At 31.4% G+C, this 21,946-nt stretch overlaps 3 protein-coding genes across 7 annotated transcripts; 1 reads left to right on the top strand and 2 right to left on the bottom strand.

Annotated features, from left to right (window-relative positions):
- Positions 1 to 21: 21 nt before the first annotated feature.
- Positions 22 to 2,954, bottom strand: LOC116777443 (ubiquitin-conjugating enzyme E2 G1). Of its 3 annotated transcripts, XR_009753381.1 has the most exons (6): positions 2,794 to 2,953; positions 2,327 to 2,429; positions 1,506 to 1,603; positions 1,223 to 1,401; positions 772 to 938; positions 22 to 694 (listed from the first exon to the last, which is right to left on the bottom strand). XR_009753381.1 is itself a non-coding variant. In XM_032670989.2 (5 exons), exons 1-5 carry the CDS (start codon positions 2,837 to 2,839, stop codon positions 614 to 616), a joined length of 507 nt encoding a protein of 168 aa, XP_032526880.1. In that variant the 5' UTR covers positions 2,840 to 2,954; the 3' UTR covers positions 22 to 613. The 3 variants fall into 3 exon arrangements, 2 of the variants coding, with proteins under 2 accessions (XP_032526880.1, XP_032526879.1); XM_032670989.2 differs by lacking the exon at positions 772 to 938 and having other exon boundaries at positions 2,794 to 2,954; XM_032670988.2 differs by having other exon boundaries at positions 22 to 938.
- Positions 2,955 to 3,833: 879 nt separating this feature from the next.
- LOC116777166 (uncharacterized) lies at positions 3,834 to 10,139 on the bottom strand. Its single transcript, XM_032670554.2, has 6 exons — positions 9,882 to 10,139; positions 9,557 to 9,742; positions 7,737 to 7,919; positions 7,418 to 7,624; positions 6,052 to 6,799; positions 3,834 to 5,856 (listed from the first exon to the last, which is right to left on the bottom strand). Exons 1-6 carry the CDS (start codon positions 10,023 to 10,025, stop codon positions 3,929 to 3,931), a joined length of 3,396 nt encoding a protein of 1,131 aa, XP_032526445.2. The 5' UTR covers positions 10,026 to 10,139; the 3' UTR covers positions 3,834 to 3,928.
- Positions 10,140 to 10,622: 483 nt separating this feature from the next.
- Positions 10,623 to 21,559, top strand: LOC116777167 (eukaryotic translation initiation factor 4H). Of its 3 annotated transcripts, none has more exons than XM_032670556.2 (6): positions 10,623 to 10,780; positions 11,086 to 11,209; positions 18,437 to 18,618; positions 18,932 to 19,059; positions 20,338 to 20,559; positions 20,739 to 21,559. In XM_032670556.2, exons 1-6 carry the CDS (start codon positions 10,731 to 10,733, stop codon positions 20,882 to 20,884), a joined length of 852 nt encoding a protein of 283 aa, XP_032526447.1. In that variant the 5' UTR covers positions 10,623 to 10,730; the 3' UTR covers positions 20,885 to 21,559. The 3 variants fall into 3 exon arrangements, with proteins under 3 accessions (XP_032526447.1, XP_032526448.1, XP_032526449.1); XM_032670557.2 differs by having other exon boundaries at positions 18,932 to 19,020; XM_032670558.2 differs by lacking the exon at positions 10,623 to 10,780 and adding an exon at positions 10,860 to 11,000.
- Positions 21,560 to 21,946: the final 387 nt, after the last annotated feature.

A 21,946-nucleotide genomic window follows, 5' to 3' on the forward strand; every position in this document is an offset into this window, starting at 1 on the left:
TGGAAAATATAAAAAAAAGAATTGTTACGAAACTTGCATTTATTCATTGAAGTTATTCAGTTTTTCATTATTACTAACATTGCATTACAGAAAGACATTGTGGTTAAAATCGTCACAAAATCTTAATTCACATTCAATGATTCATTGCAATAGATTGGTAACTAAAATTTATACATATACAAAAATGTTTTTTACCATTCATATGCAGCCATGTCTATGATACACAATTCTAAATAATAGTTTACATCGATTATATTTTATAGATTCGGTCTGGTGATAGAGATCACCGACCAAAGAACAAATGCAGATTTGTTGTATGCAGAAAAGAAGATCATACACCATTTTGTTATTGTAACAATAGCGATTAAAATGTCTTAGAAAAGATGAAGAAGACGTCCAAGTTCTACTTTTTATTTAGTTTTCATAAAATACTGCAGCAATACAATTTTATTACAAGTTAGATATTTAAAATCAATTTTAATAATGTCTCTGGCCCAGATGGGTGGGCGTACACATACAGGTCATGGTGAGAAGATCTTGCAGTAGCAAGATGTCAAACTATTTCACCAAACACTCACTATCCAAATAAATAAATGAAAAAGGGCACTGATATTTAAGAACAATCCTCTTGACTCTTTCTCACACACTGTGCTACTTTTCTTTTAAACTCCGAATATGATTCTCTCCATTCCTTCTGTAAAAAGAAAGAGAATGAACTCACAGCTACTACTATGCATGGCATGGTTTATAGCATCAGCTAGTGTGTGCAACCTAAAGAAAAATTAATTATGTCTTGTTTGAATAGTGTCAGATGGCCCTTTTCCAACACAACACTCCTCTGTAAAATAGCCCCACGCCTAAAAACAATCTTCTTGACTTTTCCTAACACATCTGGCAACTTTCTTTTTGAAATCCGAATACCTCTCCCTCCATTCTTTCTGTGGATACAAACAACATGAATATGAGTATACATTAATGACATAATATACTTGTACGCCAAGACTAAATTTACAATTCAGTGATAAATGTGATATAATACATTTTAAAAACAAGCAAAAGGAATGATTAGAAATGATAAGTGAATTGATGACTAGAATACAAGTAAAACAACATTACTGATTAAGTGTTGCAAACAAAACTTACTCTATATTAAAATGTGTACCTGTAAAACTTATAAAATATGTCATACATGGTACAACTCTTACTGAGAATCTGTACTTACAGCAGCATCAACATTGGCAGGACTCTCGTCATTGGGATCAGCAAGCATCGATATTACACTTATGAGGATAGTTTCAACAGTGTGAACTGGCAGCCATCTTTCTGACGCCTTCTCATAACCCCACTTGTCATCTCCCGGTTCATGCAATATTGATATGCAGACATCGCCATTCTTCTCAACTAAAATTGATACACTTTTACTAGATCTCATTCAAGAATTAAATGATCCTATTATAATATTCCACATTTCAATATAAAATAATCAGCAATGGATCATAACTCACTGTTTGGATGCCATATCTCAGTAACAAATTTCATTCTTGGTGGTCTTAAAGGATACTCCTTTGGAAAATGCAAGTGTGCTTTAAAAAATCCACCCTCACTAAAACATAAAGAATCTGATTGTTAATTTCATTTTAGTATGAAAAACATAAAACAAGAGTACAGTCTTAACCACAATGGACATGAAATTCTTTGTTTCAATTGATGTAGCCAGGAAAATATAGCACATCTATCACAAAGACTCACTAGGATGGGATATTTCTAGATTTTCACTTTGTTTTCAGAAATTTATTTTATAAATATTTTTTTTTATTCTGAATAGATGATATCTAAATTAAGATCTCTAGAAAATTCCATGGATCAATATTTTGGAGTTTTGCTACTGATTCAAAAATATCTAATCAAACTAACTCATAGTATTAGTTATAGACACATGATGCTTTTTTCTTGAAGGAATCCAACTTTTGATTCAAGATGTATCAGTCTCATACCTTAGTATTTATTATTATACTTAGATAAAACCCATAATGGCCAGATAAATTTCTTGTGAAAATGGATGGAAATTTCCTATTTTTTGGTAGTCATAATTTTCTGAAGACCAGTTTATATTTCTTTTAATAGAATGCTGTATTTTATTTGTATTATATAATAGTAAAATACGTAGATGTTTTTAATCATGTCCAGTGTAGCTAAGCCCAACCCAAATTATTCATGAAAAGATTACAAGTTAATTAAAAAGCTTGTTATTATAAGGAAATTAACTGATTATTTATAATATATTGATTAAAATGCTAAGCCCAACGAAATGAAACGAAAAACTTACTACAATGTATCAGGAGGACCGATAATAAGAACCTCCCATCTGTATATGTCATTGTCATCTATTAAGCCAGCAGAAAATCCTTCTACTGGATTTTTGTTCAGTTCTGTAAGAGGAAACTCCGGAGTGAATCATCGCATATAAAACAAAGTCTACTTCTATCTCACACTTTATATATATAAATGAGAAATGAAACTTTGCCAAATACAAAACGCCTCAATTATTTGTCTTTGGTGCCTAAAGCCGTCACTGCAATGCGTATTGATTTTACATGGCTTGCTTTGTTTAACAATGACATTCGATATTACATTACTTTAATGAAATACCGAAATAACTACCACGCTTCTTTATCCACAAAGAATTCTAAAATTTGACCCGCTAAGGTCAATGATTGCACGAAGAATTATGTCGCTTCACTTTCTTAATGAGACGATTCCTAGAAATACTCAAAAAATGAAATGTGCACCTACCTGCTAATTGCTTTTTTAATAAAAGCGAAGACTGTGGCTCTGACATTAATTACAAATATGAAATTTACCCTGACGACACGAAACAAATGATTTTTCACAAAAGATGGCTGGCTGAATTTGTGCAGGTTGTGAAACATATGAGATGTGCTTGTTTCCGGTACGCCAATGTTACCACTTCCTTGAACCTGCGCAAACAGATAATTTAACTAAAAATCAATAAACGTACAATACAAGAACTAATAATTTAACTTTAAATTTTAAATTTATCATTCCAATACTAGAATAACAAATGATTAAAATATTAAGTTATTTTTCACATGCTATTTCGAGGATAAAAGGTGGTGAATATATAAAAATAAATTATCCAAAAGTTATTACCAATATTTAAAAAATTGCATAGGTTTAGATTTTAATATTAATATTGCTAAAATACAAGGATGTTTTAATATAATAAGATCTTGCTTATTATATTGAATGAATTTGATGAATTAGAATATAACATTCTATAGTGTTAATTAAAATCATATTTGTTTTAAGATAAACGAGATTGCTTTCAATGTAAGTTTTATTTGCTTTGTTAAATTTGAACGTTGATAATTTGGTGTTAAAAAAATATATAAAAATAACTTCCTAAAATGTATGTCATAATATCTAATCGTCTGTCCGATTTAATAAAACTTTCATTCCGAAACTTCTATACTTTTGGAATATATTTAGTACTTACAGAAGTAATAAATTTATAGTCTTGAACCTTTCCTATTTATAAAGTATTTTCAGAAGCTTTGACATAATTTTCTTTTTTACTTATTTACGTATTTTTATTAAGTACCCAAGCATTTTTTTTATTCATATAAATAATTTAGAAAATAAGAAATCTTCAGAACTTGGTGGATGTGTAGGGAACGAAATAAATAAATTACTTTTGATTACATGATGCATACTTTTATTCAGTCTTATCATAGTTGTATGAAAAGTCCTTATCTTAGCACTGAAGGGTTTTTAAAAGTTGGATTTTAAATTTATTTAAATAAAAGAATAAATATAAAGAATATTTTATTGTAATTCACAATATTTACTGAAATTTTGCAAAATAAAAATGTGGAGTTATTTGATTTATGGAATAAATTTAAGATATTTATTCACTTATATTGTTTTTTGATTTCTTAACCGGTGGGTCTGTAACCCCATTAGTTAGAGCTTTTCTTTTCTTTTTTTTGTTTTGCTCTTTACTCGGCTTATTTCCATTTTCGATGATCTGTTTTGATTCTTCAACGTTGTTTGTACTCTTAACAGCTACTTTGAAGTTCGTTAATGCATTGAACATTGATTCAAAATCAAGTTGGGATTCCTGATTACATTGTGTATAAAGATTTTTCATAACATTAAGTAATTTCTTGAGGGAATCAATGAAATTAGGTTTAACGTCCATCTCATTGCTTTCAAGTGTGGCTGTAAAAGATTCTTTGAAATTTTTCTCTATATTAGCTAACTCAGCAAAACAGCTTTCAGAGATAGGCTTGAATCTTTTCATTGATAAATAGAAGCCAGACAGGAGTTGTACTCCTTCGTTCCGTTTAAATTGTCTCACTTTAGGATTAAATACATTTTTCACTACAATCGATGCTAATTCATATTTACCAGGCCATTCTAATTGAAGAATGTTATGGAAGAAAATAATTGGTAATAAGCAGCTACGATTGTGGAAAAAATTGTCAACAGTCTCTTTCAGAAGGTCATTTAAAGTAGATATCTTGTTTTTTTTAGATGTCTGGGTCGGTTGGACTTCAATCCTTTGTGAACAGTTTATTATAAAAACTGAAAAATATGTTAAAACGTCACCAAGAGCTTGGTACATGAAGTGGGACCGTTCTCCCTTTTCTATTACGGATTTCAAATAAGTGGCCAAAATGTCAGGTGTTATGTCGTCAGTGGATGCGAACTTCTTTATTTTCGATAGACCCTTAATAGTTTTCCGTACTCTATTTTCCAGTTCCTTAAACTGATTATCCTGCATGCAAAACTCGAGACATCTAGTCAATGGGGCGATCATATTTAAACATATGTCCATAGCCGGATCCTTTTCCAGATAAATGTCAATTAAATCTAGTACTTTGATTCTGAAATCTGAAAGTGATTTTTTATTCTTGCGTTCCTTTTTGGTTTTCTTATTTTTGCCTTGATGGAACTGTTTGAATGCTTCAGCAAGAGCTTCATCCAGTTTCTTGCCTTCCTCTTCTGTTATCATATCAGCGTCTATACTTTCGACGTCAGTGTCGACTGTAGTATTTCCGAGAGCCTTCTGAATGGCCATTCGTAACTGGTCTGGAGTGTTCAAATCCTTCTCATCATCATCGTCATCATCCATTTCACTTTCACTTTCCTCGCTATCATTGTGTTCTCCATTTTCTTCATTTTCTTGACAATTTTCATTTCCTTCTTCATCAGAATCATCAAATTCTCCTTCATCGTCTTCCAAATCGCTTTCTTGTCCTAACGGATTAGCTTCGCTCTCTGGGTCGAGAACCGAAACAATTTGCGCTATAGAGGATGGTGTCAAATACTCCCACAGAAGTCTGAAAACACATTGTACTACTGAGCGCAAAACACTTGACTCAATCGACAAAATCGACAGCAACACTTCAGTCACAACTTCTATCCACTCAGGTTCCTCTTTGATGGAGTTTTCTTTCTTACTTGTCTTTGCTTTTCTGTCTTTCATATAATGCTCGTAGCAACTTTTGAGTTCTATAATAGAGCTGGAGGCAATTTTCACATGTGTCGGTTCCGAGAAGAGGAACAAACCGAGCTGGTATAATAAAATAAGAAAGACATTCTCGACCTTCGACTTAGATTGGTTCTTTTCTATTTTGCCGCATACTTTTGTTAACATTTCCCAACAGTCCATGTTCTCTTTGTCGAACTGTTTCTCGAGCTTTGATCGCACCTTTTCTTTGGCCATCATAGATGTAATGAAACTACTGAGTGATGACAATACTGTTACCAAACCTTCGACGTTTGAAAAGCGGGATGTGAAGCATCTGTAGAAGCAAGCTTTTATAGACCCTGAAATAAGATTGTCACTGAGAATGTTTTTTTCCTGAGTATATTAAATACAATAAGGGTTTGAATTAAAATTCTAATACATATAATGAAAAGTACTGAAAATTAGTAATTTGAATTTGGTTATTTAATTATGAATTTATTTAATTAATAACTTTAATTGTTGAATATCAAATAATTTATATAAACTCATATTACCTGCTAGGCTACTACTAACGGCAACACTTTCATCACCGCCGATTTTGAAAAATCCAAAGCACATAAGCAATTGCATGTATTTTATTTTAAATTCAGTGTCGTCCTTCACAGCTTCATGACTGACCATGTATGATATCAACTCAGCTGCTTTAACCCTTTCATTATTGTACCAGTTCCTTTCCACACCCTCTTTAATAACTTTCTTTGAAGAATTGAGGAAGACCTTTTTCAATGACTTCGCCATTTTCTTGAGACCATCAACATCTAGACCAGCAGTAATAGATTTAACAACTGTAGATCCAGTTATCTCAGTGAAATTAATTTCACCCGGGCTAAATAACAACTTGTCCAAAGTTTTCACTCTTATTTTGCTATCAACAGATGGCAATTGTAATACCTTGGCTAGAGACATGAGGACTTCTTTTTGTTTTTTAACCATTATTTTGGAATCATCTTCATTGTCTCTCTTATTCCTTATTTTGCTGGCTGTCTGTAAACCTTTGAACCAGTCCATGAACAACTTGAAAAAGTTGTCACTCAGCAGATCTGGTATGACTTCAACATTGTCTTTTAAATTCAGGAGAACAGTATTCAAAATATTTAATGAAACCAATTCTCTGTTCCTGTTATGTTTTACAAGATGACTGTCAATTTTATTCCAAAAAATTGAAAGATGTGGTGAGTTAGCGATCTGTTTACCACATTCCTGATATATTGGGTGGCTTAATGAATTGAAGTCTACGCCTGTCTGGAATTAATAATAATAATTTATGTAAATTATTCCATATAAAGTGGCAATACTGATTTTCTGACTAGGATTTTTTTCTTCAGAAACTAGGATTTTTTTTCTCAACAATGTAATATGTTTTATCAAGTAAATTTTTATCAGTTGTTTTAAATGTTCATAACAATCTTTAGTGGGATATTACTGTTCATATAAATTATATTCTACCCGAAACATAGTTATTTAGAACCAAAATCATAGGCAATCACTTTTTAAGACTGCATAGAAACAAAATTACACTTAACATACACAATCTGAATTGGGAACATAATAATTGATTAATATCAATACAAGTATCTGAGTCACATTTGTTACAGTATACATAAAAATACTGTAACACTGACATAATATGGAATAAACGAATAGGATATACTACACGAAACATATGTTATTCCAAATATTTTTTGTATACAATTATCATTTGATAAATAGCAAATAATAAAAAAGTTGTAAATCAAAAGGGCCTAACAATTTATTTTAAATAAACATGTAAAAGGATAGCATATTTCAAATTTTCGCTTTCTGACATTCATAATATTATTTTATACATATATATTATATCAAAAAAAAAAAAATTGTTACCATTAATTTATCACATATATCTGAAATGTGATCTTCGTGTAACAGTTCTGGCACACCAATCAACTTCCTCAGCTTGACTTTCTTAGGAAACTTTTCATTAACAATCATTAAAAAATATAAAGAGTCTAAACTGTGTTCGTTTATAGCTTTTTTGTAGTTCTGCTTTATGTTCGGCCAAACTATTGTAGCAAATTGTTCTTCATCGAGCTAAAAAAATAGCAAGTAATGTATTCAAAACAGAAAGTATTGAAATTTTGTAAGATCATAGAAAAATATTCACATAAATGAAAATAATTCTATAGATAATTGTTAAACTTACATTATTAATAAAATCAATAAAGACTAGGGTTGCCACAGTACTCAAATATGACTTCTTACTGCTAGCTGTTTCAAAAAGTTGCAATACTTCCTTTTGTTCTTCCTCAGTACATTTTAACATAAGGCCTGAACGAAAAACAGCCCCGCATGCCAGAATGTGACCTAAAGCAACATCCCCAACTTCCTGCAAAACAAATTATATTCTAAAAACAAAAAAATACATAACCTTACTCAGTTTTATTTTCAAGTTTATTGTTTAACATGAATTATTTCACTAAGCTTTTAATTTGTATTTTATGAAATTCTCTTCATTATAATATAATACGCACAAATGAATTTTCAATTGAAAATGGTTTTATGTTAACTACAAGATACATGTTATCAATTATAACAAATTTTTTATATATCAGTATAAAAAAAATAATTGCAGAGCAATCATTACTACCGTGTTTATTATGCAAAAAGGTTTCATATCAATATGAATAAACTCTATAGAGTTGACTATAGTCATGTATGACTATAGTCATTCATAACCTTACATTATAACCAACAAAGTTAGAACAAAAAAATAACAATCATATAGAACACTATTCGTAATAGATAGTGAAGTTAGATTTTTGTTCTAAAATCTACAAATTTGCAAAGCTTGCATAAGACATCAAATACATAAAAAAGGAAATTAGTTAAAACCATTGAAATGTCAAATCAATATCGCAACTCGTTATTATTGCATTATAATCTTTCAATAATTATTCAATATAATAAATATTGGATTTTGTGGCATGCACTAATCCCTTTATCAGATTATCTAATATAAAAAATGAATTTTGTTTGACATACAAGTACCCTCAAATTAGAGCTCTCAACATTACTAAGGACAATTTTGTCCTAATTGATATTATTTATATGTACATGAAAAATTATTGAATTTATCACTATAAGAACTCTGGTGACGAATATACCATTTTTCAAGGAAATTTTCAGTTTATTTGAAATGGTTGTGATAATGTCACATAAGTAAATGTGGCTTGTTACAGATTTAAGAGGTTGAAGTGAAATATTATTGTATACAACTAACAAAAAAATACCTTGCTTCTAACCAATGTAACTTTTCTAAGTATATGTCTTAACGTTGGAAAATATACATATTTGAACAAATTTTTATGTAAGCGTCTAAGTAAGCCTTTATTATAAGTATTTATCAGTTCAAACATTTTCAACTAGATCTTTTTAAACTCAGATGTTTACCACATTTTTATCAATAATTGTCAAGTGAAGCTCTTTACTTGTTATAATATATTTTTTTTATATAATAAAAATAATACAAATGAATTTGCATAATATATTCAAATCTCGCATTCAAGTATTCGCAATAATGAAATTTAACATCAAGCAAATTGTCAAAGAGATAAATATATATATATATATATATAAAACTATACTTAAAATTATCACAAAATTAGCAAAACAAATGTGATATTGTTTGCTCATTATTATTTTTTTCCATATTCTTTAATTTACCCATAAAAATATAATATTTTTCATTGTCTAAACTGTAGATATTAAATAGACATATATTTATTTTTATTAATGAAATCTATAAATAGATAGAAAATCCAATATGGTAGATCTACATAAGCAACTAGCGATAGCCGATAGAAATGTTTTAATTCATCACTAATTAATATTTTATAAGTTACTGTGCAAGTCTTTGCATGGATGGAAACCATATTCAAAACAAAGAACCAACTATCCAATATTTTATAATTAGCAGAGCAATATGTAACAAACTTAGTAAAATAAAGTAAGCATTTATCTTACACTCTTAGATGATCCGCTGGCATGGAGTTCTTTTTTGATCAATTCTAGCAGCTGCGTTACTGTTATCTCTGGAAACCTAGTCAGGATTGTAACAAGTGCAGCAAAATAGCCCATCCGCAACTCAGCGATGTTCGCGCCAAGACTTCTAACTAGTCTTTTTAATGTATACTGTAGTTCCTTTCCACCCTGGTGATATACAATATTTACTTAATTATTATAAATGGTACTATGGTAAGTATTTATACAGATTATATTTCAATTATTTTAAGAACACTCTGAACAGTTTATATGTTAATCGCTAAGAAAACTTAAATTTAAAACTAACCTCATTTTCCCGTAGACGCGAATGTATCTTAAGGCCAGCAAGGATTTTTAAATCATCTGTCGGTGACTTAAATAAATCAAAAGCGTCTAGCAATGAAGCAGTTACTGCTTTCTCAGGTTTATCCATATTGATCTCGTTTTTCATATTATTTAACCATAGCAAACTTTACTTCTAATTCTACCGTCGTTCTGCATTCACACACCGACGAGCGTTTCCACATGGGATTGTAATTCAGATTTCAGAAGTATAGTTGTCAGAGCCAAGATACAATAGTATTTTTTTTTTTGTAAATGTTTAAACGGCTCTGGATACGAGTCCTTTTGAGCCTGATACAATAGGAACAATTACGAGTATTGCCAGTAGTCTTTTTGAATATGTTCTACGTAATAAAGTCCTAAGTTTTATTGTTACGGCAAAATGAACAAAAAATATATCATAGAATCTCATAACACTTTTATTGCAAATAAATTTTTTAGCTAAGTAATTAATTTTTTTATTGTTTATAAATGTTTATTAAAAAAGTATCTCAAAATGTTTTTCTTAACGTAATGTAATTTATAAGAGTAAAAAAAACTAATTTAATTTCGAAAAGCCTAAGATTACATGGTATTTTTCTCTAATATATACATAAAACATTTTTGGTCGTTCAATAATGATGACGCAATTTTATCAAAAAAATATTTTTTTTATTGATATATTTTATTAAAATGTTTATATTTATTTTCATCCGATAATTTCTGTGATAAGTATGAATAAAAATTAAATTTTATGTTGTCTCATAAATTCAGAACTAATCTGCAAAATAAGGGGACCCCTTCTAGAAATTGATGCGCGCGCAATTAGTATTCCATGTTTCTAAACATGGCAGGTCGCAGTGGTTTTGACGATGGTAATCCGAGGTATTTATTCCTGAAATGTGAAATTACTTATAATATTTACCATTTTAACTACTTTTTATTAAATATATTTGATGAAAAAATTATGTATATGACATATTTTTGCGAATAAAGCATTATTTTAAGTTTTTCTGACAGTGCGATAACATTGAATGAAAGTGGTATTTTAACAAAGCGTGCGTTTGTAATATAATTTGTCAAAAGTCTTCCGGCTCACAGTGATGTTAGTGAATGCATGATCAAAACCTAATAGTGTGTGATACGTGTTTTTAGGTTATAATTTTTATCTGGTTACCATGATTGTGCAGGGACTATGGAGGCGGCAGGAGAACTGTGGGCGGCCGTCCTCTCCCAACCGAACCACCATACAAGGCCTACGTTGGGAACTTACCCTCTGGTCTCATTCAAGGCGATATTAACAGAATCTTTCCAGTGAGTACACATCTGGTTATGTATGTTGATTTTGGCGCAAGTTTTTATCGATTATTCATAACTAATCGAATAATAAGTAACCAACAAATGTTTAAGAATTTGTTTTTGTTATTTGTTAAATATTTGTAATTTAATTACGTTAACTACAGTCAGAAGGTCGAAAAAGAAACCAAAGACAGGTTTAAAACTAATTTCAATAAACTAGTAATTAAATTACATTTAAAACTTATATTTAATACTATAAGAGCTACTTGTTGTAAGTGTGTACAAAAAGTGAATAATATCACAAAACAAAAATATAGTTCTAAATTATAAGATGTCATTCCTGGTAAATGCATGTTATCGTTCATTTCGAGGGAATTCTACATCAGCATATCATAAAGGGATATGTGTGCATAACTCCTCCACCCTCAGATCAGCAACTATTTTAGAACATTGCTATATAATGTGGCTGGCAATTTGCTGTTGCATGCTGACGGCCCTTCCTCTTCTGGCTGTGGACTGCCGGTTTCATATCGGTACATTTAAAGTAAAAGTAGTTGTTTCTTCAGGCCCTTTTGTTCTTTGTAATTTATAACGATAGCTTAAAATAGTTATAATATGCTCTTAAGATGAAAATATATAAAGGTATAGTACGATAGAGACTGTCTGGATTTGATGTCTCTTTGTAATGGATCTTCCTTCATTATTTTATCTTCAACACCATAGAGATCTTGTAAATCATTTTGAGTTTAGGTTAAGACGAGTAGGATGTTAACTTTGACTTGATGTGCTGAATGGAATCTTCATCAGTTTTAGTGGCTGGGCCTTAGTTTCATGGTCTTGATTTATTATAGTGAATTCTGAAGTCTTCATATAACATTTCACAGGAATGGTATAATAAGGAAGCTGCCCTGGAGCAATGTGAATTCTTCTCTTTCGCAGACTAATTGTACTTTGGTAACAAGAGGAAAATAAAATACCTAGTGTTAATCATCCAGTTTATCCATTGCCTCTTTTCTTAGGGTTACTTTTGTATACTGGCAGTATCCCTTGAGGACTTAATGTAAGATAAGCTCTTGCCTGCGGTCAGGTTCGGCACAAATACAATGATCTAGTTCTTTTCCACAAAGATATCATCTTTTAAACTTCGGACATTCAGTTTCTATGCACAAGAACAACTTCTCGTTAATTGCTATAAATGGATATGGTGGTATAGGGACATTTTGAAATTTGTTGGGTATAATAGAGAGTTTATAGAGATAATATCAGTAGAAACTATTGGAAATTTAAAAAGTATTACAATTTGCTTTTCTGTAAAATAACATCCTGGTTCTATAGTCATAGTATTCCCTCAATCCTAAGCTAATTATTTGCTCTTTACTTTATAATTTTCTCAACTTATCCACCATTAATTTGAAAATGCTTATATCTAACATGGAATGGTGTCACACCTGAAGCATGAACAAAAGCTAACATGTTTTCTATTCTAATTAATTCTTTCATTAAATCCTCTATATTTTTGCCAGTTATTATTAATCATTGGGAGAATTTTGCGTTTTTTATGTGAACCGTTTTATCCACAAGCATTTGAATTTAGAATAAGTTGTTAGTCTTATTAATTTTAAATTGATTTTCGACTAATTTCGTAAGTATTTCGCTTTGTTTCGACATCCATTCCTTACTTAAACTAACATGATTATTAAACGTGGATACTACTTTATATTCATTAATTTCTAATAATTTTATTGCATTGTTATTATGCAATATATCTTCATAATCTAAATTGCCGGTTCTACTTTTTATAACAGAACCTAGGCCATTTACAATACATCTTTTGTCCCGATTCGGTTCTAAGGATCTTAATTGAAGTGAAACTTTGAGAAGCTTTTCAGTAAGGCAGTGACGTGCACACCATAGATGCAAAATAATCACTGCTTACCCTCCCCAGACAACAACTAAACCCATATTGCTTAATTCTTACCTCCTATACTGCTTATATTACAAAATACGAATGTTTATAGACATTTAAAATGTCATTTGATTCCCGATTTAGTAAAATTGTTAAAAGTGCCATCTATCAACGTAAAAACTAACATTTTCGATTCGCCGCTGCTAGCCGCCAGCGCCGCTCCCCAGCTAGAGCGGCGTATGCACAACTACTCGGTGCATATATTACAAACAAATAATCTCAAGAACGATCTACAAATCTCGTGTTGTATTCAGGAATCATTTTTATGTGTGTGTGCAAAAACTATGTATGTGTTAGTGTGAGAGGCACTGCGTTCTTAACCCTACTCGTTTAAAACGTCATAGAAACTGCCAAACGAAAAGGAATTATTTAATTTGTTGGTATACTGTTCTAATATTTTTTTCGCCTTCTTGTTATTGTTGTCTTTCTAAGCACAAATGAATAAGTTTTAATTAGCTAATGAGTGAATTTATTAATGAATTATAGAAAATTATAGTTGTGAGCTCTGTACTGGTGATGGGTGCTTAACGAAATTAATTACGAGTACATTTTCAATTGTCGTTTGAGTTTTGAATTTGTCGTTGTCGTTTGTTGTTGTTTGATGATATAATTAAAACAATTACAAAGGAAATGTGGGTGACCAGTTTAGATTTAACTAAAAAAGGTAATGTTAATCGTTTATAAAAAAAGTATTACGATAGTTTTAATTAGCTAGCAGGTTGTGTACACACAAATAAGTTATTCTGTTTCCCTTGTTTGTTATTTTCAAATAATAATAATAAGAATGTTTGTATCTCCACTGGATATTCCGATTTAAATAACCTTTATAAAGCGGTGATTAACAGATCATAATGGTTTAAGGTATTTTTCTGGCTCAGAGGTAGTAGATAGATTCATAAAATCTATAGATGTTAGTTCTGATCGGACTGCTGTAACTTTGAGCGAATATTATGAATGTTTAAATGAAACTTATATTTTTGGATTGCTATGCGTATTTTATTATTTTTAAAAACTTCGTACTCCCGACGTTTCGGTTACTTTGCAGCAACCAGACATCATGGCAGACATCTCGTTTGCCCGTTAAAAATAATAAAAACCGTGTAGTAATCCGAAAATATAAGTTTCATTTAAATGAATACTCGCGAAAGTCTTAAATATCATTATTATCAATGTTTTAGACGACAAAATTATGATGAAAATTGCTATTTTTTTTTAATATATTCTGCTTACCCTACCCCAAATCTCTGCACGTTCCTGTTGCAAGGGTTGTATTTATGAGAATACTTGTTTTTACTTTCGGATTAACGTACTCTTTTATTGTGTTAACAACGTCTTCTTCAAGGTTAGATTCTGGTAATTGTATAGATGTTCGTGTGTGGTTTTCAAATGGTTTAGTTACTGATGATTTTCGCTTAATATCACCAAAAATTGTGAAATATATTTGACTACTAAATTTATTGAGAGGGTCGTTGGTAATCGGTATATTTAATATAGCATTTTGGTCAGAATGTGCTGTGTCAGTTGAAGAGCTAGGACGGGGTGGTACGTTTTCAGAGGGGTTGCATAAGAGACAATTCAATTCGTCAATTTTCTCGGTTGAAGTATGTATTAGTTTCTACGATATGAATTTTACCGCTTGAGATCGGCATCGGCATTAGTGTTTGCCTTTCCTTTCTTATAAATTATTGTAAAGCCATATTCACTTAGTCTTAATCTCCACCTAGTGAGACGAGAACTTGGTTCTTTCAAATTCTTCATCCACTGTAGAGGCTTGTGGTTTGTAATTATTTTAAATTTGCGTCTAAACAGGTATGGTGTAAAGAATTTGGTCACCCAAACGATGGCAAAAAGTTCTTTCACGGTCGTTCTATAATTAATTTCATTTAAATGTAACATTCGGGATGCATAACATATAGGTCTGTCAGCTCCTACGGCTCCTTGTGATAATATGGTTCCAATTGCTGAGTTCGAAGCGTCAGTTGTTAAATTCGTTAAGTCGGGGTATTGTAAGATGTGATCATTAGTTAAGCTTTTTACATTTTTGAAAACAATTAGTAAAATCGGAGTCGAGTGACATTTATACCATCTTTACTAATTATATGTCCGAGGTAGGCTGTTTCAAGCATGAGAAATTCTGAATTATCTAACTTTATCTTGGAGTCTTTGAAAAATCTTTTCTAAATTATAAATAAAGCTTCTGTAAGATGTGCTGAATACTATTACATCGTCTAAGTTTACGGTACATATTTCATTTTGTAGGCCACGAAGAACATTATCCACCACTCTCTGAAACTTAGAGGGGAAGTTCTTCAACCTCATAGGCATTCTAAGAAATACAAAATGGCCGTATTCTACATTAAACGCGATCTTAGAAATATCTTGAGGATTCATCTCCACTTGATAGAATCCGCTCGCCAAATCGAGAGTGGTAAAGTAATGACACTTCCCGAACTTGTCAAAAACGTCGTTGATCTTAGGACTCGGATATTTTTCGTCTATGGTCTTTTCAATCAATTTACGAAAATCAACTACCAAACGTCACTTTTGTACGCGAAGCATCTGCTTTTTTCTGCACTACCCATATCGGAGAACTCCAAACAGAGTCAGATTGTCTAATTATTCCTTGTTCTAACATTTTTGTTATCTGCCCCTTAACTTCTTGTCTATGTACAAAGAGATAGCGATAGCTTTTCGAATGTACGGAGATTTCGTCAGTTGCCTTAATTCGATGTTTTATTTTGTAAGTCAAAGTCAAATCTTCACCTTTGATATAAAAAGAGCTATAAGTTTAGCCTTTTCTTCGTCATTTAAATGGTTCATTCGTAATCGCGATGTAACGTCGTAACGGGGACGGTCAAGCAAAAGTATAATATTACTTGAAGTCGGGCTCAAGACTTACGTAGCCGCGATTGCTAGTAACAGTGGTAATACATTCATGGCTAATCTGGATACGGAATAAAAGCTTGTCCGTCTTGAGAATTTATAGGAATCCGAATTAATTTCGAAGAACAAACCGGTATTATGTCATCGGAGAGATTGAGATTACATGAATTAAACACACTGATCGGATTTTGAAGTCATACGAGTAATTAATTTTCCATCCTTTAAGTCAGTTTTAGCTTCCCACTTTATTAATAAATCTAGTCCTATAACCCGACGAAATAGACATGAAATTTATACTATTAATAATTTTATATTATCCATAAATTGTTCAAAACACGATAATGTTATAGAATATTCATTTCTACTTGTCGTATGTATGTTCCTGACTCCAAAGGGATCATAACTGAGGGTATGATTATAAAAAAAATATTTATTAACGGCATTGATTTGCACCTGTGTCAGTCAAAAATTCAAGTGGGGGATTTTTAATTCGTATATATGGTAGTTGTCTCTGTGTCTGTAAGTTAATTCTATTTTGGTTTGGATGATTTCGGATCCGACCGAAAATCCTGATTACAGCAAGATGAGCCCGATTGTGGCTCAGTTTCGTTATTTCGTTGATCGTCGTATGTTTGGTAAAAAATATTATAATTGTGTTAGTTAAAGTCGGATCTGTAGTCAATGTTGTTCCGGTATAGCATTTGAATTAATAGTAGCAGCGACAGTTCCTGTGTCTTTATTTAGTATCCCTTTTAATAAGCATACGTCAGTTAATTCGCTGCCGTGCGGATTATTTAAATTTAGCGTTACTATTTGATAGTAAATATTAACAAATACAGTAATATATCGGGTTCTCGTCAAATTCAGGCACAATCCTGAGGATTATATAAATGGTATCCATATCTTGAGACATTTAAATTTATATTATTATTTTAAAAAAACTTATTATTATACATATTAAAATCTTAAAATTATCTAAACTACGCTAATGAGTCTGCTGCGATGCAGATTCAAGATAACTACAGACTCTAGGTTATTGGGATAGGATTACAAATAGGATAAGCAAAACGAGAATATTTCTTATGTACTCACATATAAATCATATCTGGTTTCTCTTCGTGAATCGATGTTTGGATTCTTCTCCCGGTGCCGCAGCTAGTACGTAGATTCAGGATACTAGCGATGACCTAACAGTCCCTATTCTAGTATCCTACCGACTGCGCCAATTACGTTAACTACAGTCGGAATGTCGAAAAAGAAACCAAAGACAGGATTAAAACTAATTTTAATTAACTAGTAATTAGATTACATTTAAAACTTATATTTAACACTGTACGACCTACTCGATGTGTGTACAAAAAGTGAATAATATTATGTAATAAACATATAATTCTAAATTAGAACATGTCATACCCGCTAAATGCACCTCATTGTTTCCTATACATAGGGAATTCTACATCGGCGTGTCGTCATGGGGTATGTTGCGTAACTATTTAGATTCAAAATGTTATGTTCATAAAAGAATGAGGTTATGTTTTTGTAATTGATAATATTAGGTGTTTAATTAAAAAAGAAGTGACGAATAACAATGTCAATTAAATAATTAAAATTGACAAAATCGCATTCTATGCACATAATAAATGTATAGCGCCAATAAAATATTCAAACTGCCATTCAGCACACATATTGAGTAGTGTTGGCCTTATCTTATTTGCTTGCCTTGATTTTGGAGACCTTGAAATGCGATTACGTCACTAAAGTCCAGATCATTTACTCATATATGTTAAAAAAAAATTAAAATACTCACTGTTTATTGATTCCATAAGTGAATGTGTTATTGATTTTGAATGCAGTACGTCAGATGATAATAAACGTATATTTTGTTTATGGTAACAATAAAGAAACTATTTTATTTAAGATGCACATTACGTTACATTTGTATGTAACAAGCCTAATATTCTATTGATCTCATGAAATAGTCCAGAATGTATTGTCATATATAGACATATACTAACATTTTATAAGCTTACTTTAATAAAAGTATATTAGTCACAAAATTATATTCATGGCAATGAAGAAATATCATAGTGGAAATTCTCAAAATTATTAAAAAAAGAATATCAAGTTATTAAAAAGGGAATGTGTGTTTTACTTAATGCATAATAGTAATTGTTTCTACTTATTTTGTTGTGTCTTTTTTTTTAAATCCAACCAAAAATTTTTACTTACATTCCACTGGCTGTATATTAGGTTAGGATGTGATATTATTTATTTTCAACGATTTTCTAATATCAATGTTTAATAAATATACTGAATTTCACAATGCAAGTTATAACTGTCATGTGCCAAGTTGAATTTTTGTGTATATTAATTACGTGATTCATTATTTGTAGAATCTGGCCGTTAAAAATGTCCGGCTGGTTATGGATAAGGAAACAGATCTATTCAAAGGATTTTGCTATGTGGAATTTGAGTATCTCAATGATCTCATAAAAGCAATCGAAATGAATGGTTCTCTAAAGGTAGATGATAAATTTGTAAAAATTGATGTTGCGGAAGAAAAAAGGAATGATAGGTAAGTGTCTCTCATATATCAAAAAAATTAACGGACATATATATAACTCTTGCATGACTATAATTCTTTTCCTTTTTTTTTATTCATTAATAAGACTTGAAGGACTTTTTTAAAGCTTTTATAAGAAATTTAATGACTAGTCTTACTTCACAGTTTTATTTATATATTATTATTAATCATCCATAATTGTTCACAAATTTATTTTAATATAATAGTTTTTCTTTCATTGATTGGTTCACTTAACAGTTTATGACAGCGATTATATTCAATAATCCCTTATAATATAACCTTGTTTTTATTATGTTTGTTCCAGAGGAGGTGGCTTCGATCGGGGAAGACGCGAGGGTCGTGATGGCGGGAGGGACGGTCGTGGTGGGTTCCGGCGAGAGGGAGGTGGCCGTGGTACGTACGACGACAGGAGGACCCCGGGGTTCACACATGGTAACATACTAACACAGCTTTGAAGGGCATGGATACATTTGATTGTATATTTGATATTAGATAGACTTTTACTTTGCGCAGACCATGTCCTTAGTATTGTTGACTCATCCAAAGAAAGGTATGTGTGAGAACAGGAACAGCCCTCTATGCGGTATGGATATAAATCATTGCATCCTTGATATTAGATGTACTCTGTAAGAAAGTTTGTATGACAGCAGGATGAACCAGGATATTACTCATGGTACCCTGCTAACATACCTCTATGTGTTATTGATGCATATGATAGCATAGTCAATGTTGAATGAAATTTTTATCAAAAATTTTGTTAGTGTTGTCAACTTGTATCTATATTCTTGTATCTATGTTGTCTAAGGTATGTATGATGGCAAGATTGTACAGAATTTTCACACTCATTGTAGCTAGCTAACACAATTCTGTATGGCATGATCACATTTAGATGGTTTTGTACTTTAAATTATCTTTAAAGCACATGAACATTTGCTCTTTTAAGTTTTACAATATAATTTTTTAACTTTTTGACTTTAATGGCAGTTAAGGTGAGTATTTAAGTTTATAAATCATTCATGACATTACTGTGGTGCTTGTAATTTAGTTTGTGATATATATATAATAATAATAACAAATAACCTTAGTATAAGTATTTTTCAAGACAGGAATTAGTATGAAAACTATTGTTTAACTTTAATTTGGTGCTTCTCATTATTGGAACACAAGTTTTTTGTATTATACAAATATATCTGTTTATGACACACGGACATACTTATTATAATATTTTGATAAATAAGTTGACAAAAAGTACTTGTGTGACATTAACAGTTTATTGCATGAGAGTTGTTCCTAATATATATATATATATACGTGTATATATTTTAAATTTTAATGACTATTTTATGTAGCTTGTACTATTATCAAAACAATGCCTGAAACATTATGATAAGTGTAATCTATAATCTCATCAAAGTTAGTTTTCTATTCCAAATATATATTTTTATAAATCAATTCCATCTAAGATCACACCTATCACGAGATGTGAACAACAAAACTCGTGAATGAATTAAATTATTTTAACCTGGTTATTTATGTTGAGATCAAAAATGTGTGAATTTAATACATATATGTGTGCAATGTTTATCTGGCCTTGTCATGCCAAGCTTGCGGGTAATTCGCGGGTGATGGGGAAGGTTTGGATGGGATCATAACGATAATTTGATTATGAAACAATAGACCTTAGTTTGATTAATACTATAATGATAACAGAACGCGAGCGTGGCGGCGGGGCGAGCGGGGAGCGATGGAACGACCGTGGCGGGGAGCGGCCGGAGCGCGGGGGTGAGAGGTGGAATGAGCGCGGCGGGGAGAGGGGTGCGAGAGGGGGCAGCGAGGAACCCCGCGGGGGAGACTGGGGGAGGATGGGGAGACAGCCGTCAGCACCCAGGCAGCAACCACGTCGCTTTGACGACATGCCGCCAGCCAGAGCCGGTATGTGATAAGGAGTTGGGAATTATATAAACGTTGTGACGAAAACTTTGAGAAGTAACAATTGAAAGCACAGACATTATTGCGTTTAAAAACAAATTGATTCATTAAAATAACAGTAACAGATGAGTGTGGTTTGCAATTAGAACTATATGTAAATTAATAGTCGGTGTTATTTTCAGACACATCAGGTAGACCGAAGCTGGTACTGGAGCCGCGGACGGTGAAGGAGCCTGTCAACTCGCTGGCTGCTACAAGCCAGGCCTCCTCTATATTCGGCGGCGCCCGGCCGAGGGAGGAACGACTCAAAGAACTCGCCGAGGAATAGTCCCATCGACCCCAAACTCCTCTGTGTATATGTATCGCCCATACTTCCATACTAAATTCGACCTTGTACATGAACCGGTTTTTTTTGTTAGGTTGTGAAGTTGTAAATCATTTTTTTTAATAGCTCTACTGTAACGCTTGTTCAAGGCATCATTTTAAATTTGCTAGTTTCTCGTCCGGGCTTGTGTGTATGATATTTGCTTTCATATCTAAATTCAACTATAATTCACTTTGGGTGATATAAAGATATTTTTATTGTTTTTTTTTTTTCTCCAGTTTGCTTCTTTTGAGAATTAAATGAAATTAGTTCTCTAATGTAATGGATTATCATTTTCTTGTTTGTTTGATTTGTTAGGTCGTAAAAATTAATCATTGAACGAGTAATAATGAAACATAATTTAAGAGTTGATTAATATAATGTAATTATGGTGTCATTAATAAATTAAACTTCCACGTAAATGAATTTCTATTTTATTAGATATTGTTTAATGTCATTACATACGTGGCAGAGAAAAAATCGCAAAATTGTAACGAATGTTAGAAAGAATTAATAAAAAGAGAATTTCTATGCAACAGATGATTTGTATTAGCTTTCTCCATTGATCCTCTCCTTAACCCATTTCAATATTATTTTTTATTAATGATTACTACTTTAAAATACATCGACATCTTTATATGTTTGCGTTTTTTTCTCCGTAACCAAAACACCCTTCCCTTTAATCCTGAATCTATGAGTTTTCGATGAAGTAATCATATTACTATGGCAATATGACATTCATATTTTGCCACTAAATTAATTTTATAATAATCAAAATCATAAACACCTAGAAAAGTTATATACTTATGAATGATTTGATATAAACTCTGATACTGATTTATTCTAAGATCACCAGGTCAAATCATATTAAAGATAAAAATGAAGATCTTGCTATCTTAACAATTTTACATCAAAGAATCGATACTAGTAAGTAGTAACGCTACACAATGACTAATTGTAAGTCTGATAACCTAAAAATTCATAACTGTTTGCCAAAGTTAAAAATATGTATCTATAAATATAAAA

Source organism: Danaus plexippus, chromosome Z, assembly GCF_018135715.1.
Source record: "Danaus plexippus chromosome Z, MEX_DaPlex, whole genome shotgun sequence".
NCBI classification, from domain to species: Eukaryota; Metazoa; Arthropoda; class Insecta; order Lepidoptera; family Nymphalidae; genus Danaus; species Danaus plexippus.